The 19390-nt window shown below is 41.9% G+C and overlaps 1 protein-coding gene across 1 annotated transcript in view; it reads right to left on the bottom strand.

Moving 5' to 3' along the window:
- mgat4b (alpha-1,3-mannosyl-glycoprotein 4-beta-N-acetylglucosaminyltransferase B) overlaps positions 1–19390 on the bottom strand; it is a 275855-nt gene that overhangs the window by 80022 nt on the left and 176443 nt on the right. Inside the window, exons 7-8 of the mRNA XM_073067080.1 lie at positions 5070–5145; positions 624–738 (exon numbers count right to left, since the gene is read on the bottom strand). Of these exons, the coding sequence (XP_072923181.1) occupies positions 624–738; positions 5070–5145 (191 nt within the window). The remainder of the gene's footprint in view (positions 1–623; positions 739–5069; positions 5146–19390) is intronic.

The raw sequence follows: 19390 nt of genomic DNA, 5'->3' as shown, positions 1-19390 counted from the left end.
CAGCTCTTTGAAGTCACAAAGAGGAGGAACAGGAATGAAATTTGAAATTCCAAGGGCAGAAATGGCTAACACAAGGGGCCGTAACTTTAAGGAGATTAGAGGGAAGCATGGGGGGGATGTCAGAGATAAGTGTTTTTTACACAGAGAATGGTGGGTGTGGGAACACCCTACCAGATGTGGTGATAGAAGCAGATACATTAGGGACACTTAAGAGCTTCTTTGACAGACACATGGATGATGGAAAAATGGAGAGTTATGTGCTAGGGAAGGGCTAGATTGATCTTGGAGTAGGCCAACAGATTGGTACAACTCCATAGGTCAAATGACCTGTACTGTGCTGTGCTGGTCTATGTTCTAACTAAATTAGCAATTAAGGGTCTAGCTGAAAATGTTGAGTGAATATGAGAGGGTGGAGAAACTGAGTGGAATAAGAAGACCCTGTGGTTTAATTAGTCTCTGAGCTAGAATAAACATTTTAGCAACAAATTCAGGCAGGGTCTGAAGCTTGTGGTTCCAGGCTGCCAAGGTTAAAAATAGCATTGGTTTCACTGAGGTCGCCATTCTGAGTTTCAGCTTGTAGTGTAGGAGCAGACTGGAAAGCATGGAAATTTCTGGGAGTTTACCAATAAATCCAAGCTGGGAAAATTCCAGGATCATCCACTCCCCGGATGGTTGCTGCAGTGCAAAGTTCTTCATTGTGCTTAAATAATTCGGTCTTGCCACAATATCATCTTCCAGCTAGAAATGAACACAAGCTCTTTTTAATAAATTGTTTTCTATTAACCATGCTCCTTAATAGTTTTTATCATCACTGATGAACGTTGTGGATGTGCTATCTTCGCACATGTTTGCGCACATTAACGCAAACAAAACATTTCACTGTGTCTTTTGATGTACATGTAACAAATAAATCTGAATTTTATAGTTTGCAATTTAAAGCTCAAAACACCAATTACAAGATTTCAATAAAGTTAAAATAAGGTGCTGGTTTGTGTAACAAGATGGACGCTTGACCTCACAGTCTGCCTCGTTATGATCTTGCACTTTTATTGCTTACCAGCACTGTACTTTTTCAGTAATGTTTACACTTTATTCTGCATTGGTAATGTGCATGCTATTCTTGTTCAATGCACTGTGTAATGATCAGTGTTCAAGACAAGCTGATCACTGATACATGTGCCCTGACTGACACACAGCAGCAAATTCCTAATACATTTCAATGTAAATAGCGAATAAAGTTCATTCTTAATAATGAACCTACAGGTTCATTCTGACCTCTGCTCTGTACCCTGATGCAATTCCATAGATGTGTGACAGAGAACTGTTGGGCCAGGAAGAATTTTTATTTTTTTCAGTGAACTACTGAACTCCCTGCCACCACCCAGGTCTCTTCACGTGTGAAGTGTTGGCAGTGCCAACCGCAGCCTTTTAACTTGTATCATATGTGCATCTTATTATTTGTTAATTTACTAGTGGTAATAATACCTATGTGTTAAATGTGCTGTTTTGTCCACCTTGATCTGGAGGAATAATGTTTTGTTCAGTGGTATGCAAGTGTATGGACGAATGACAATATATTTGAATGTGAACTTGATTTTGAGTACATTAAACATGAGGACAGAATAAAGAAATGGAAATTGGGAGGTAGGCAGGCAAGGAAGGATGTGGCTTTTATTATTTTCTAAGCGAGCACCATTTCAGGCTGCAACCTTACATATTGTTATTAGAAAATTTTAGGTTAAATTTCTTAATACCGTAGATTCCGGATTTTAAGCCGCTACTTTTTTCCCACATTTTGAACAGCTTTGAACTTTGCGGCCTTTAATCCGGAGCGGCTAATACATGATTTTTTTCATGCCGCCTCGTAAACATTTTGCCTCATAACAGTAGACCAATAAAATTGATGAGTAGTTCACAGAGGTCCAATGAAATTGTACGATAAATCAAGCGCACTTTCACAATTAAATTATTGTAAATCAGTCATTTGTACTCACCCTCATCAACATGGAAAACACTCGAAGCATTGTGCTGCCTTATGGCAGTTACTTAGTTTATAATATTTTCGCTTAGTAATTCATTTTCTAGTTAAAGTTAGAAGAGTTTTAACTATATTTGTTTTCTGTACTACATCGCGGGATGCTATGACGTCACACCCGGTTTCGCGGTGTCCTGTGGGAAAATGCCGGTTTGCGATGAAACGGGACGGAGGGAGGGAGCGCATTACGCGAGCGGCTTTGGATCTGAGCGAACGCTGCTTTTAAGTTAAAGGTGATCAGTAACTTTTCCTGGTAGGCTGCAGTATATATATTTTTTACCAGTCGTTAGGAGATATTGGAATGTTGTTCAGTAAAGAAGTATACGCAACGTATATTTAAAAGTAGCCGCGTTACGGGCACGGTTCGAAAAAAAGCATTTGCAATATGTATTTGTTTTTGTTACCATATGGATTTAATTAAAAGTTAAAAAAATCCTCACGTGTAATATCTTTCTGTGTAAATATCTCATATTACAACGTGGGACACCTGCGGCCGAAAATCCGGTGCGGCCTTTACAATTAAAAAATTGATTTTATTTCTAAAATTAGAGCCAGCGGCTTTTAATCAGGTGCGCTCTGTAGTCCGGAATCTACGGTACTTCAAAGATCATCAGTAGGAAGCAGAAAGTTGAGAGAAGAAAGTAGTCATAAGACACAAGGCAAGACAAGTAGAGGCTTGCCTGAAGCAATGTCATAGAGTTAGAAAACACAGCAGCACAGAAACAGAGCCTTCAGCCCATCTAGTCCATGCTGAACCACTATTCTGCCTAGTCCTATCTACCTACACCCAAACCACAGCCCTCCATACCCCTCCCATCCATGTACCTATTTCTTTAATGGTGAGATTGAACCAAGTCCACCACTTCTGCGGCAGCTCATTCCACACTCTCACCACCCTCTGAGCGAAAAAGTTCATCTTTATGTTCCTCCTAAAAAATTCTCCTTTCACCCTTAACCCATGACCTCTAGTTTTAGTCTCACCCAACCTCAGTGGAAAAAGCCTGCTTGCATTTACACTATCTATACCTCGCAATGCAGCATAGAACCATTTGGCAAACTAATTTTGACATCACAGAAACTAATAAAATTCCATGTTAAAAACTGATTGGGAACATGGAAAATTAATTACCAGAGAACAGGCTGCTTTTGTGCACAGACAAGACATGAGATCTTCAGCAAAATTTTTGACTGACAGGAAAATGTGATGAAGCATACAGAATGTCAGTAAATTAACCGCAAAGAGATGTGAAACTTGGTCAGCCAGAACATCCTGCCTGTTCACAGTGCAAGTAGATTAAATTGCTTTCAAAACAAAAGGTTGGAACAAAATTGTGGGCCGAAGGGCCTGTACTGTTTTATGCTCTAAAGTGGTAAGTACCTCCACAGAAACAAAAAATACAGATTGCACAGAAGACAGGGAGATGGACTAACAGGAGAGCCCCACCATGCAGACCATGCTCCCTTCTCACTGCTGCTGTCAGGAAGGTGGTACAGGAGCCTCAGGACCCACACCACTACGGTCAGCAAGTTATTACCCCTCAATCATCAGGCTCTTGAACCAGATGGGATAACTTCACTCACTCTGTCATTCAACTCTTCCCAAAACCTATGGACTCACTTTCATGGGCTCTTCATCTTAAGTTCTTGATGTTTCTTTCTTACTTATTTATTATTACTATTACTTTTTTCTCTTTTTGTATTTGCACAGTTTGTTGTCTTGCACATTGGTTGGTTTTCCATCCTGTTGGGCGTGGTCTTTCATTGATTAGACTCAGAGTCATAGAAAAACACAGCACAGAAACAGGCCCAACATTGGTCCATGCTGAACCAATGTGCAAAAGACAAAAAACTTTGCAAATACAAAAAAATTGTAATAAATAATTAAGAATTAAATATTGAGAACATGAGATGAAGAGTCCTTGAAATGAGCCCATAGCTTGCGGGAACAGTTCAGTGCAATGCACACAAAATGCTGGAGGAACTCAGAAGGCCAGGCAGCATCTATGGAATAAAGTACAGTCGACGTTTCGGGCCAACACCCTTCAGAAGGACCAGCATTTTGTATATGTTGCTTTGATTTCCAGCATCTGCAGATTTTCTCTTGTTTGTGCGGGGGCGAGTGAAGATGAATGAAATTATCCCTCTGGTTCAAGAGCCTGATGGCTGAGGGGTAATAACTGTTGCTGAATCTGGTGGCATGGATCCTGAGGCCCCTTTGCCTTATTCCTGATAGCAGCAGTGAGAAGAGAGCATGGCCTGGATGGTGGGGATCCTTAATGACCGATGCTCCTTTCCCTCGACAGAGCTGTGTGCTCAGTGGTGTGGAGGCTTTATCCATGATGGACTGGACCATATCCACTATTATTTGTCGAATTTTCAGTTCCAGGACATTGGTGTTCCCATACTAGGTATGATGCAACCAGTCAATATACTCTCCATTACACATCTATGGAAGTTTGCCCAAGTTTTAGATGTCATGCCAAATCTTCACAAACTTCTTAGGAAGTAGAACTGCTACTGTGCTTTCTTCGTAATGGTACTTATGTGCTGGGCTCAGGACAGATCCTCTGAAATGAGGACACTGAGGAACTTAAAGTTGGTGTCTCTCTCCACCTCTGGTGCCATGATAAGGATAGACTCATGGACCTCCAGTTTCCTCCGGAAGTCAATAATCATCTCATTTATCTTGCTGACTTGAATGAGAAGTAGTTGCTGTCACGTACTAAATTCTTATCATCAGAAACATTAGCAGTTAAGTTCAACTCTACACATTAGGGTTCTACTAATTGCTTGTCAAGAACAAGGTTATTACATTAAGATTTAAGGTGATGACCCTAATAAAAGTGCCTCAAGCATTCGCGGAAGAAATCAATACACACTGACAAATGGTTCTCAGAACTGAAAGCCAGCTGCTCTTCAGGCCAAGAGGACAGGTTATGTTTTCTCCCCCCCAATCAATATAAACTTTTGCCCAACTAAAATAGCTTTGTTTGGAACAGCAGTTATATAAAATAAAACACATAAGCTCTCTTACCTGTACATAATAGGAGCCCTTCAACTGTGCGTACATCATCAAAAAGCAATAGTCTAGATTCTGCTTTGTTCTCCATCTAAAAAACAGCAAAAACCAACATTAAAATTCTTCCACAGTAGTCTCTTGAAAGCTCAAAGAAATTTATCAAAGTACATATACAGTGGCCACTTTATTAGGTACACCTGCTCTTAACGCAGCTGCCTAATCAGCCAATCATGTGGCAGCAAGTAAATGCATAAAAGCAAACAGTGGTTCAATTGTTGTTCAGACCAAACATCCAAATGTGGGAACAAATGTGATCTAAGTGACTTTGACCATGGAATCATTGTTGGTGTCTGATCTCCCGGGATTTTCATACACAACAGTCTCTAAAGGTTACTGAGAATGGAGTGAGAAACAAAAACTGTGAGAGGCATTTCTGTGGACAAAAAAATGATTTGTTTATGAGAGAGGTCAGAAGAGAATGGTTAGACTGCTTCAAGCTGATAGAAAGGCGACAATAACTCAAATAACACTGTGTTGCGACAGTGGTGTGCAGAACAACATCTCTGAATGCACAACACATCGAACCTTGAAATGGATGGGCTACAGCAGGTTTCACTCCTAAACCTAATAGAGTGGCCATTGAGTACATGTTACCATTTACTATCCTGACATTCAGTTACTTGCAGACATTCACAATAGAAGAAAGAAATCAATGGAAGCAATGAAAACTACACACAAGGACTGACAAACAACCAATGTGCAAAAGAAGACAAGTTGTGCAAATATAAAAAATAAATAAACTAACAAATAATATTGAGAACATGAGTTGTAGGGTCCTTGAAAGTGAGTCTACAGGTTGTGAAAGCACTTGAAAGTTAAGGTGAGTGAAGTTAACCACACTGGTTCAGGAGGATGATCGAAGGCTCCATCACAGTGAGGAGGAAGTGTGGCCTGGATGGTGGGGGCTCCATCACAGTGAGGAGGAAGTGTGGCCTGGATGGTGGGGCTCCTTGATGATGGATACCGCTTTCTTGTGGCAGTACTCCTTGAAGATGTGCTCAATGGTGGGTAGCGTCCATTCAGATGCATACATCACCATTACAGGTGGCCCCCTATTTAGGAACCCTCTAGGTTGTTATAGCTGGAAGTGGTACTGGGGACAAGCTCACACTACCCATTAAACGCCTCTGACAACCAAGTCCAGCTCCTGGCCTTCATGTGTAGTTTAGCTACTAAACCCGGCATAACCATTTCTACTGACAAGAGAAGGGGCAAAGGCAGTTACTGGCACCTTAAAACCAATCATTTCAGGTAGATAGGATTCATCAGCCATGGTTGCAGCTCATCCAGAAAGAAAACTCTGATCTCAAACCTCCACTACCTTGCGGCAATAACTACTTATGGGGGAGGCTTTGGAAGTAAACCCCGAGAGAAAAATCTGGAGCTGGAGTCCTTAGGGCAGTCCTACATTGAGTTCAGTGCTGACTGGCAACTCCTGTGATACTGCTTGTGCTAAACTGTATCGATCTCTGCCGTTCCTTTGGGTTCATCAGATACATGGAGAAGGAGAGCTTGCTATAGGGGCAACAGTTTGCTCTCCATATTGCACTGCTCAGGCTTGTTTACTTAAACACCTAGGACGCAACATCCATGGTTGACCCCGGCCAATGGAGGCGATATCCATCCTTATCCTATTTAGAGCAGTTGATGGTAAGGTCACTGACTTCAGTGGCACAGAATGGTTTTCAAATAGTTTGCAAAAGGACGATTCAATTCCTCCATTCACACCTGCTCTAATGTTGTGATTCTACAATTTAAAGATTACCTTTATTTGTCACATCGAAACACACAGTGAAATGCATCATTGCACCAATAATCAACACAGTCTGAGGAGATCCACGTGGTCACGGGGAGAATGTACAAATTCATTACAGACAGCAGCAGCGGCGGCACAGTAGCGCAGCGGTCAGCACAGTAATTTACAGCAACAGCAATCATCAGTCAGAGTTGAATCTGTAAGGAGTTTGTATGTTCTCCCTATGACTGCTTGGGTTTCCTATGGGTGCACTGGTTTCCTCCTCATTGCAAAGCCATATAGGTAAGGGTTAGTAAGTTGTCAGCGTGCAATATTGGCGCTGGAAGCGTGGAACACTTGTAGCTGCCTCCAGCTCGATCCTCGGACTGTGTTGGATATTGAAACAAATGACACATTTCATTGTATGTTTGGATGTGACACAGAAAGCTAATCTATCTCATCTAGTGAACTGAAACTTGATCAGTGATCACTAGCACTGTTGTGCTAACTGCAACTTTACTAACATACCATGCCAACAATTTACAACCCTTACTATTCCATAAGTCTTTGAAACACCTGGAGGAAACACAGGTGGTCACAGGGAAAACATACAAACTCCTTACAGTCAATGGCAGCAATTGAACCCCAATCAGTGATCACTTGCACTGTACAGTGTTGTGCTAACCACTACATGGCTGTGCCACCCAACACTGATTGAAGCAGCCAGTGTTACAATAAAGGCTTTTGCATATACAGACAAAAGCAGACACTGGAGTCCCTAAGTATAGACCAACAAATTTTATTGATTTACAAGGACATGGGTTTTGATGGCAAGGCCAGTAACTATTATGAACCATCAATAACACTTGAGAAAGTGGTAGTCAGCTGACTCCTTGAATGATTCCAGAAACTGTACAAAAACAGTCCGAGTGCTGTTGGATTCAGGAGGTACGAGATTTTGGTCAGGCAATGATAAAAGCTCAACAACACACCACCAAGTCAGAATCAAGTGGAACCTAGAAAGAACACTGCAGTAGGCAGCATGCTCCTTACTTGCTGCCCTCATCCCTCTAGAGATGGAGAGCTGTAATTAGTTCTGTTCTCCTCATTATAGGAAGGAGGTGGAAGCTTTAGAGATGGAGCATAAGAAATTTACTGGGATGCCACCTGAATTGGAGAGCATGTCTTATAAGGATAGGTTGATAAGTAGACTAAATGTGCTGTAATCTTCTAGACACACATGTTCTAGACACACACTGGAATTGCCAAGGCATAAAAGGAGTTTAATGTACACTCAGTGGCCACTTTTTTATGCACACCTATGAGGTACACCAACATCTTCTGCTGCTCTAGCTGATCCACTTCAAGGTTTGATGTATTGTGTATTCAGAGATGTTCTTCTGCACACCACTGCTGCAATGCGTGGTTACTTGATTTACTGTCAGCTTGAACAAGCCTGGCCATTCTCTTCTGAACCTCTTACAATTAACAAGGCATGTTCGTCCACAGAACTGCAGTTCACTGGGTTTTTTTGCATCATTCTCTGCAAACTCTAGAGACTGTTGTGTGTGAAAATCCAGGAGATCAGCAGTTTCTGAGATACTCAAACCACTCCGTCTGGCACCAACAATCATTCCATGGTCAAAGACACTTAGATCACAATTCTTCCCCATTCTGATGTTTGGTCTGAACAACAACTGAACCTCTCGACCTGCGTACTTTTATGCATTAAGCAACATGATTGGCTGATTAGATAGTTGAACCTAATAAAGCAGCCACTGAGTGCAGATTCAGATTTATTTAAAGATCAAAGTAAATTTATTATTATATCACCATATATAACATATATATATATATATATATATATGAGATTTATTGTCTTGTGGGCATACTCAATAAATCCATAGAATAATAACAATAACAGAATCAATGACTGTACCAACTTGGGCATTTAACCACTGTGCAAAAGACAACAAACTGTGCAAATAAGAAAGAAAGAAAGAAAGAATGAATAAATAAATAAGCAAGCAAGCAAGCAAGCAATAAGTATCAAGAACATGAGATGAAGAGTCCCTGAAAATGAGTCAATAGATTATGGGAACATTTCACTGACGTGGCCTGTGAAGTTATCCCCTCTAGTTCAAGTGCCTGATGGTTGAGAGATAATAACTGTTCCTGAACCTGCTGGTTGTGGGTCCTGAGGCTCCTGTACTTTCTTTTTGATGGCAGCAGCAAGAAGAATGCACAATTTCATTAGATGTAGTTTGAAGCATACAATGAAATGTGTTAGCCAGTCCTGTTGAAAAGTGTCAGCCCAAAATGTTGTCTCTATTACTTTCCATCGATGCTGCCTGAGCAGCTGATCTCCTCCAGTCTTCTGTGTGCTTTACATACAGTGAACTGCATCAACAAAATGAGGGACTTGATAGCTGGCATAAACACAGAGGTGTACAGAACAGAAAGAGTGATATTGGTCATGGCTCTGTGTTGTACAACACTATGAATCTTTGTCTAAATTCTGATATTAGGGCATATGTCAGGCCATTTGTCCAAAGAAATACTGATCTGTCCAACAGCCCCTGTTGAAACCCAATTTGCTTTTCCTTTTAGCAATAATGAAGAAGGATCTCAGACCTGAACTGTTCATTCTGTCTCCCTTTCCACAAGCACCAAATGTTCCTGAGGTTTCTGGCTGAAATTTGGGAAAATGAAATGAATAGAAATAACCTTATTAACAGCATGAGGAAGGAGATTTCTACTATCAGGAAAGAGATCCAGGAGCCAAAAGATCCACACTCAGTGATTCAGGAAATTTCTTCCCCTCCACCATCAATCATGAACCCAAGCTACCTCACTATTCTGCTCTCATTTTGCACTATTTATGTTTTACATATTCTTAATGCAGTAAATTACAGCAATTTTACATTTTACACTGTACTGCTGCCAGAAAACAACACACTTGGTGACATGTCAGTAATAAAACTGGTTCTGAACAAAAAGAAATTAAACCCGTGCTTCAGAAGGATATTTCAATGTTCCTACTAGACAACAGTTCTCAAAGCAACAGCTTCCGGCAGCAAAGATTTATAATGAATCCCTCAGTGGAATTAGATTATGCCCAGGGCAGTTCCTTTTGTCCTGCACTGTGTACATCTCTGTTGCGATGGTGTTATACGGTAAGGATAAGAACATGTTTCTTTTTCACTCAAACTGGCACCCATATTTCTTTGATGCAATTACAAGGAAGACACAGCAACAGCTGTATTTCATTGGGAACTTGAGGAGAATTGGTGTATCACCAAAGACATTCGCAAATTTTTACTGTGCATCACCAGCTAGTATGGAGGGATCACTGCACTGGATCGGAAATGCTGAAGAAATTTGTAAATTCACCCAGCTCCATCGTGGGCACCAGCCTTCCCAACAGGAAGGACTTCTTCAAAAGGTGATGCCTCAAAAAGGTGGCATCCATCACTAAGGACCCCATCACCCAGAACATGCCCTCTTCTCATTGCTACCATCAGAGAGGAGGTACAGGACCCTGAAAGACACACAATCAATGTTTCAGGAATAGCTTCTTCCCCTCCGCCATCAGGTTTCTGAATAGATAATGAACCCATGAAGACTTCCTCAGTAACTTTTTCTCTCTTTTTGCACTACTTATTAAATTAAATTATTTTTTATATTTACTTCTTATTGTAACTTATAGCTTTTATTATGCATTGCAATGTACTGCAGCACCAAAACAACAAATTTAACAACATATGCCAGTAATATTGAAACTTATTCTGATTTCCCTCCTCCTGTCTTAACATCACTGGACATCCAGATTTCTGAACAGTCATGAACCCATGAACACCACCTCATTAATCTTTCTCAGCTATTTATGTTTCTGATTTATAGTAAATTTTTATGTCTTTGCACTGTACTGCTGTGACAAAACAACATATTTCATGTCATATAAGTCAGTTGCAATAAATCTGTTTCTGATAAATGTCAGCACATGACCCGTGAAGTTAGTGCATTTCCAATTTTGATGGGAACAGGCATTTTAATGGCACTTTGGGAATTCAGTTCTATAATTGGGTTGACTCTGCACATTTATGCCAGACTGACTCAGAGTAAACATTGATACTTGAAGAATATTAAAGCTCAGTACGTTGATGTCAAAGTGGTGCCAATCTGGTGGAAGTGACTTGAATTTTCTTAAAATAGCATGATTAGTCATATGTACATCAAAACAGCGAGGACTGTGCTGGGCAGCCTGCAAGAGTCGTCACGCTCAATAATGCCCACAACTCAATAACTCAATGTCTGGGATGTGGGAGGAGGTTCAAAGTTAATTTACTATCAACGTACATTTATGTGTCCATATGCAACTCTGAGATTTATGTTCTTGTGGGCATACTCAGTAAATCCAAAAAACATAATAGAAATACAATTACAAAAAAGAAATAAAATAATAACAAAAATAAATGAGCAATAAATATCAAAAACATGAGATGAAGAGTCCTTGAAAGTGAGTGCATAGATTGTGGGAACAGTTCAGTGATGGGGGGAGTGAAGTTTAGTGAAGTTTTTCACTCTAGTTCAAGAGCCTGACGATTAAGGGGTAATAACTATTTCTGAACCTGGAGGTGTGGGCTCTGAGGCTCCTGTACCTCCTTCCTGATAGTAACAGCAAGAAGAGAGCTGACCTGGATGATGGATGCTGCTTTCCTGTGACAACGCTCCATGTAGATGTGCTCAATGGTGGGGAGGACTTTACCTGTGATGGACTGGGCCATATCCATTACTTGTTGGCTTTTCCATTCAAGGGACTTGGTGCTTCCATACCAGTCTGTGATGGAGACAGTTAATATCTCTCCACAGCACATCTATAGAAACTCATCAAAGATTTAGGCGTCATGCTGAAACTTCTCAAACTTCTAAGGAAGCAGAGGTGTTGCTGAGCTTTCTTCGTAATTGCACTTGTGTGCTGGGCGCAGGACAGGTCCTCCAAAATGACTCCACCAAGGAATTTTAAGCTACTGACCCTCTCCACTTCTGATCACTCAATGACGACTGGCTCATCGATTTCTTCATAACTCAATAATCAGCTCCTTGGTCTTGCTAACATTGAGTGAGAGGTTGTTGTTATGTTGTTCCTCTACGTACCTTGTGGCGCATCAGGTGCTATCTTTAGCATTTCTTTAGCATTTGTCTGTTTTTTAATGAGGCCAAGTTGCTAGCTCGACACTCAACCCAACATGGATGGAAAGTGTACAAGGAGCTGGCCAGATGTGAATGCAGGACCACTCACCTTGAAGTCTGGTGCAGATACAACTACACTACTGGCCAGTTGGTTGTTGTTATAGCACCTCTCAACAAGATTTTCAATCTCCCTCCTATACATTGATTCATTATTACCTTTGATTCCACCAGCGACAGTGGTGTTGTCAGCAAAATGGTACTTGCTCTGTACTTAACCATACAGTCATAAGTGTTAAGTGAGTAGAGCAGGGGTCTAAGCACATGGTACACTGTTTCCTCAAATCTGCACAGCCGTGCAGTAACTGAAATTCTCCTACGCACATAAGTCTTTGTTGCCGCACACCTGGAATTTTCTTTTAGAAATATTTATTTAAAGTGTCACACAGTTTTCAAGCCATGTAAAATTTTCCTGCTTAGAGCAAGGGTTGGTGGATTTAGCTGTAAAGAAAATTAGAGGGAACATTGACACAGCATTGTGATGTACTTGTGCTGATGGAGATCGTGGAGGAGATGTTACTGATCCGAACTGACTGGAGTCTGCAAGTGAGGAAACTGAGGATTGAATTGCACAAAGAGGCATTGAGGCCAAGGCCTTGGAGCTTATTGATTAGCTTTGAAGGGATGATGTATTAAATGCCTAGTTGTAGTTGATAATGAGCGTTCTGATGTATGCTTCTTTGCTGTCTCATTGAGGCAGGTTACCATGTTCTTCTTAAGCACCAGTATAATTCAAGCCTGCTTGAAGCAGATGGGTACCTCAGATTGCTGAAGCGAGAGGATAAAGCTATCAGAGAATACTCAAACTAGTTGATCAGCTCAGGTCTTTAGTATTCGGTCAGTTACCCAATCTAGGCTGGATGCTTCCTGTGGGTTCACCCTCCAGAAGGATGCTGTCACATCAGTCTCAGAGACTGAAAGCACAAGGTCATCAGGGGCAGTGGACATCTATATCTTGATGGTCAAAACAGGTGTAACTCTCAGGTTCGGCCAACAGGTATTTGTCTAGGGGAAGACAGCCTCAGGCCCAGCCAAACTGAGAAATTTCGTTTGTGTGGATGCTGCGTGATGTGTTGCCTGGTTACAAATCTGAACTGCAAAATATCAGACAGTACACCGTATGCAATTAAACGACTGAGCTTTATAAATCTTAATCTGACTATAGGTTAGTAAAGAAAATAAAAAGGGCTCAATTTAATGAAACAGCCTAATGTGCACGTTGGAGCTCATGGTTCCATCCATTCAACTCCCATCGACCTCCTCTGAGTGTCGCTGACTGTAGGACCCTCGCTCCAAGTCCACTCCGTCCGGCGGTCTGTCAACTCTCTCCACTCACGTCTTCTCTCTTCATCTCTCGCTAACAAAAGACTGCGGAATCCCTGCTCCCAGCTCCACAAGAAAGAACAACAACCTCTCATTGGATAACACACATTCCAAAGCCCCATTATCTCTAGTCATAACCCAAACATTGCTGCTACAGAGAAACCATTACCTTAGCAGTGAAGCATTGAAACCTTACAGCGTGTTACGCAAGCATAGAAGGCATTGAGCTCTGGGTGCAAAGCCCTGCCACAGCTGTCGAGCATCCCCCCCAGTGACCCAGGTTTGGTCCGGAATTGTCACTTCACGCGTGAGATGGCTTTCTGGAGATCGTACCTGGACCTCTTGTATCTCACTCGATTGCCAGACTTGAATGCCACTGACCCATCCCAACAGATTGCGGATCTCATAGTTCATCCAGGGAAGACGCTGAATGATTTGGCGGTGACACAGTTGTCCACAACTATTTTTATAAAGTCCACGACAACTATGGCGTACTCATTCAGATTCTCTGATGAATCCATGAACGCGGCCCAGCTAACTGACTCGAAGCAATCCCATAGCTGCTCCTCAGCCTCCCTCGACCAACCTCTTTGTTTCCTTATTTCTGGAGCCTTGTTCCTCAGCCTCTGCCTGTATGCAGGTAGGAGGACAGACAAGTGATTAGGTTTCCCGAAGTGTGGTCCAGGTATGAAACAATAGGCATTTCTTATCCCAGTATAGCAGTGGTTAAGTGTGTTGGGACCCCTGGTGCTGCTGCTGATAATTAGGCAGAGATTTCTTCAAACAAGGCTGATTGAAGTCCTCAACTACGATTTGAAAGGCGTCAGGTTAGGCTGTTTCTTGTTTGGTGATGATAGCATTCAATATCTTGAGTGCTTGATTAATGCTGGCTTTTAGTAGTATGTAAACTGTAGTCAGGGTCACAGAGTCACTTAATTGTTAGATGTTCCAGGTCAGGGGAACAAGACAGCAACAAAGCAGCCATGTCTGAGCACCACAAAGAGTTGATCATGAAACACAATGCCCCACCTTTTGCCTTCTCCAAATCAGTAGTCTAGATCATGCTGTGTATCAAGAAGCCTTTGGGTCTTACCAACATATCCGCCATGTCTCTATGAAACACAGAGCACAGCAATTCCTCATATCCCTCCGAAACAACAATCTTACCCTTAGGTCCACAGTCCTGTTCTCCAGCAATTGTACATTTACTAACAAGATGCTGGGTAGAGGAACTTCCTTTGTCTGCTTAAAGGTGCTGTACCAGCGTACTTGAGAGTGAAGTCTGCTGAGTCCTTCAGAAGATTGTGAATTCGCTAGTTAGGACCATTGCTTAAAGGGAAATTATAGCTGCAGATTGTAATGAGAGTAATTCAGAAGAGATATATTTTCAAGTTTTGTAAGCAGCTTGCAATATGTTGATGTGATTCACTAGCGTCATCTTGAAGCCTCTGGCTTGAAACCGGAGCAGCCGGAGGAGATCCCGTGGTCATGGGAAAATGGATAAATTCCCTACAGACAGTGGTGGAGAATGAAACCCAAGCATTGATCTCTGGCACTGTAATAGCATTATGCTAACCACTGTGCCATGCTTATTAAATTTTATTTATTTCTTTGGAGATACTGCCCAATGAGCCTGTGCCACCCAATTACACCCATGTGACCAAATAACCATATGTCTTTGGAATGTAGGAAAAAACTGGAGTACTCAGAGAAAGCACATGTGGTCACAGGGAGAACAAATTCGTGGCAACAAATTCTACAGATTTACCTCCCTCTGGCTGAAGTAATTTCCTTGCATCTCAGTTCTAAAAGGATGTCCTTCCATCCTGAAGGCATGCCCTCTTGTCCTAGAAACCCCTACCATGGGAAATAACTTTGCCATATCTAATCTGTTCAGGCCTTTTAACATTTGGAATGTTTCTATGAGATCCCCCTTCATTCTCCTGAACTCCAGGGAATACAGCCTAAGAACTGCCAGACATTCTTCATACGGTAATCTTTTCATTCCTGGAATCATTCTCGTGAATCTTCTCTGAACCCTCTCCAATGTTGGTACAGGCAGTCCCGGGGTTACGTACGAGTTACGTTCCTGAGTCTGTCTTTAAGTCAGATTTGTAAGTACGGAACAAGTACATCCGGTATTATTTAGTGTCAGTTAGTCAAACGTTTGTCTTAGTATATAGTATATATTTTATCTTTCTATGCATATAAAACACTTAAGAAATGCATGTATTCCAATAATTAAACCACTGCGTTGCTTAGTAATAATTGTAGCTTTCATTGGGGCAGGGCCTTTCACACGCTCCATTATTCTCACTTTATCCTTTAAAATTGTTCCAATCGTTGACCGACTGTAGCCTAACGCTTTTCCAATGACCGATGACGTTTCACCTCTTTCCAAATGCTTTATTATTTCCACTTTATTTTCAATCGCGATCACTTCCCGTCAATGGAACAGAAACACTGCGGGCGGCGGGTCCCGAGCTGCAGTGGGTCCTAAGGACCACCACACAGAATTCCCCAGGTCCTAAACTCCACCGCACTGAGACAGGCTAAATGGGACAAGTGGCGGCTGTGCTGGATTTGGGTATTTGATCCTCCACAATATTCCGCATGGGAACTTAAACTGGAGGTGGCAGTGTTTTTTTTTTATGAGGTTGAGTTGCGAGCTCGACATCAACCCAGCAGGGCTGGTACGGGAGTCACTGGATCGACATCAACCCAGCAGGGCTGGTACGGGAGTCACTGGATCGACATCAACCCAGCAGGGCTGGTACGGGAGTCACTGGATCGACATCAACCCAGCACGGGATCAAAGTCGGGAACCTCCATTCTCCAGCCTGGCGCTGATCTCACTGCGCCACCAACCGACCAGAACGGGGGCGGGGTTAGGGTGAATCTTACTAAGAAAAATTTAAGCCAAATACAAAGTTAAACACTCAACACAGCGTCAACTCAACAACTTAAAATGGCGGACGGCGTCGCGATCTGACTTTAAATGGTGGACGGTGTTCTCCTTCCTCGGTTCGTAAGTACGAGTTGTCCATAAGTTGGATGTTCGTAACTCGGGGACTACCTGTATATCCTTTCTAAAATGAACCCAAAACTGCACACAATACTCCAAGTGTGGTCTCACAAGTGCCTTATAAAGCCTCAACATCACATCCCTGCTCTTATATTCTATACCTCTAGAAATGAATCCCAACATTGCATTCACCTTCTTCACAACTGACTCAACCTGGAGGTTAACCTTTAGGGTATCCTACACAAGGATTCCCAAGGCACTTTGCATCTCTGCATTTTGAATCCTCTCCCCATCTAAATAATAGTTTGCCCATTTATTTCTTTCACCAAAGTGCATGACCATTCACTTTCCAACATTGTATTTCATTTGCCACTTCTATGCCCATTCCCCTAAACTATCTAAGTCTCTCTGCAGGCTCTCTGTTTCCTCAACACTAACCGCTCCTCCACCTATCTTTGTATAATCGGCAAATTTAGCCACAAATCCATTAATACTGCAGTCCAAATCATTGACAAAAACAGCGGTCCCAACATCGACCCCTGTGTACCACCACTGGTAACTGGCAGCCAGCCAGAATAGGATCCCTTTATTCCAACTCTCTGTTTTCTGCCAATCAACCAATGCTCCACCCATGCTGGTAACTTTCCTGTAATTCCATGGGTTCTTACCTCGATAAGCAGCCTCATGTGCGGCACCTTGTCAAAGGCCATCTGAAAAATCCAAGTACACCATGTCTACTGCATCTCCTTTGTCTACCCTGCTTGTAATTTCTTCAAAGAATTGCAGTAGGCTTGTCAGGTAGGTTTGTAATTGCAAAGTTACGATGCCAGCCAAGTATATATTTCTTTAGATTTCAGAGGGGTCTTGCTTCTCTGCATGAAGGAAACACTTTCTAGTAAAAGTGTTCAAAAGTATGTGTGAACTGATGTGCAAGCATCCTACACCACAGTGGGAAAGTGAATCTAAGCAGAAAGGAATAATCACGGGCCTATGCTGAGTGGTGATCACGTGTGACACTATGGTAGCACAATGGTTGGCACAGCACTATTACAGCTCTGAACATCGGCATTCTGAGTTCAACACCAGTGTCCTCTGTAAGAAAGTTTGTACGTTCTTCCTACGTCTGCGTAGGTTTCCTCTGGGTGCTATGGTTTCCTACCACAGTCCAAAGACATACTGGTTAGTAGCTTAGTTGGTCATTGTAAAGTGTTCTCTGTTAAGTGCTGGGCAGTGCAACTCGAAGGGCCGTAAGGGCCTGTTCCCCCCTCATCTCCACATAAATAAATAGAATCAGAGTCTTTCACCACAGGAGGAAGCCATTTTGCCAAGAGTCTGTGCTAACTCTTCGAAAATCTCATCAGTTTCATACCCCCTACTTTTCATCAACTTGCACCTTCCTCTCTCAACAACTTATTCAATTCTACTTTGAGTGCTTTCCAGCCCATCTGCTAGGCAGGATATCACAACACTTACTGTGTGAGAAAAGAAATCTCATCCTCCCCCAGCTCTTGGGAAATTACTTCAAAGTACTATTAATCTGATTGCCTCCAAAAACAGCTTCCTCCTTTTTAATTCCATTGATGTTTCATTGCGAATACAATCTTTCTTACACTCAAACTCCATACTACAATGTTATGCATATCCTTTAACTTACTCTAAGATTAATCTAACCCTTCCCTCCATTTTTGTTCATCCGTGTCCCTATCTAAGAGTTTCTTAAATGTCCCTAATGCATCTGCCTCTACTACCACCCCTGGCAGGACGTTCCACACATCCACCACTTTCTGTGTAAAAATAAAATCTACCTCTGACATCCCCGATTCCTTCTTCCAATCACCTTAAAATTATATCCTTACATATTAGACACTTCCATCCTGTGAGAAAGGTTTTGGCTGTCCACCATCTTCTCATCATCTTGTACACCTCTATCATGCCATGCTCTCTTCTCATTGCTGCACTCAGGAAGAGGGTACAGGAGCCTCAGGGCCCTCACTACCAGGTTCAGGAACAGTTATTACCCCTCAATCATCAGGCTCCTGAACCAAAGGGTATAACTTTACTTAATTTCACTCGCCCCATCACTGAACTGTTCCCACAGCTTACAGTCCATAAAAAGTATTCAACCCCCCCTTGGAAGTTTTCATGTTTTATTGTTTCACAACATTGAGTCACAATTTGGCATTTTTGACAATGATCAACAGAAAAAACTCTTTAGTATTAAAGTGAAAATATATCTCTACAAAATTAGCTAAATTAATTACAAATATAAAACACAAAATAATTGATTGTTTAAGTATTCACCCCCTTTAATATGACACACCAAATCATCACTGAAGCAGCAAATAGGTTAATTAGTTAAATGAAGATCACCATGTGCAGTCAAGGTGTTTCAATTGATTGTAGTAAAAATACAATCAATCTGGAAGGTCCAACTGCTGGTGAGTCAGTATCCTGGCAAAAACTACACCATGAAGACAAAAAGAGTATGCCAAGCAACTCCATGAAAACGTTAATGGAAAGCACAAGTCAGGAGATGAATATAAGAAAATTTCCAAGTTACTGAATATCTCTTGGAGTACAGTTAAGTCAATCACCAAGAACTGGAGAGAATATGGCACAGCTATAAATCTGCCTAGAGCAGGCCGTCCTCAAAAACTGAGTGACCGTGCAAGAAGGGGACTAGTGAGGGAGGCCACCAAGAGACTTGTACAAAAGAGTTACAAGCTTCAGTGGCTGAGGTGGAAGAGACTGCACATACAACAACTGGTGCCCGGGAGCTTCACCAGTCGCAGCTTTATCGAAGAGTGGCACTGTTGAAAAAAACTCACATGAAATCTCGGCTAGAGTTTGCCAGAAGGCATGTGTGAGACTCTGAACAACAACACACACAAAATGCTGGTGGAACACAGCAGGCCAGGCAGCATCTATAGTGAGAAGCGCTGT

The sequence above is a fragment of the Hemitrygon akajei genome, chromosome 15 (assembly GCF_048418815.1).
Source record: "Hemitrygon akajei chromosome 15, sHemAka1.3, whole genome shotgun sequence".
NCBI lineage: Eukaryota > Metazoa > Chordata > Chondrichthyes > Myliobatiformes > Dasyatidae > Hemitrygon > Hemitrygon akajei.
Note: the sequence above shows the minus strand (reverse complement) of the source record. Positions and strands in the feature narration are given on the sequence as shown.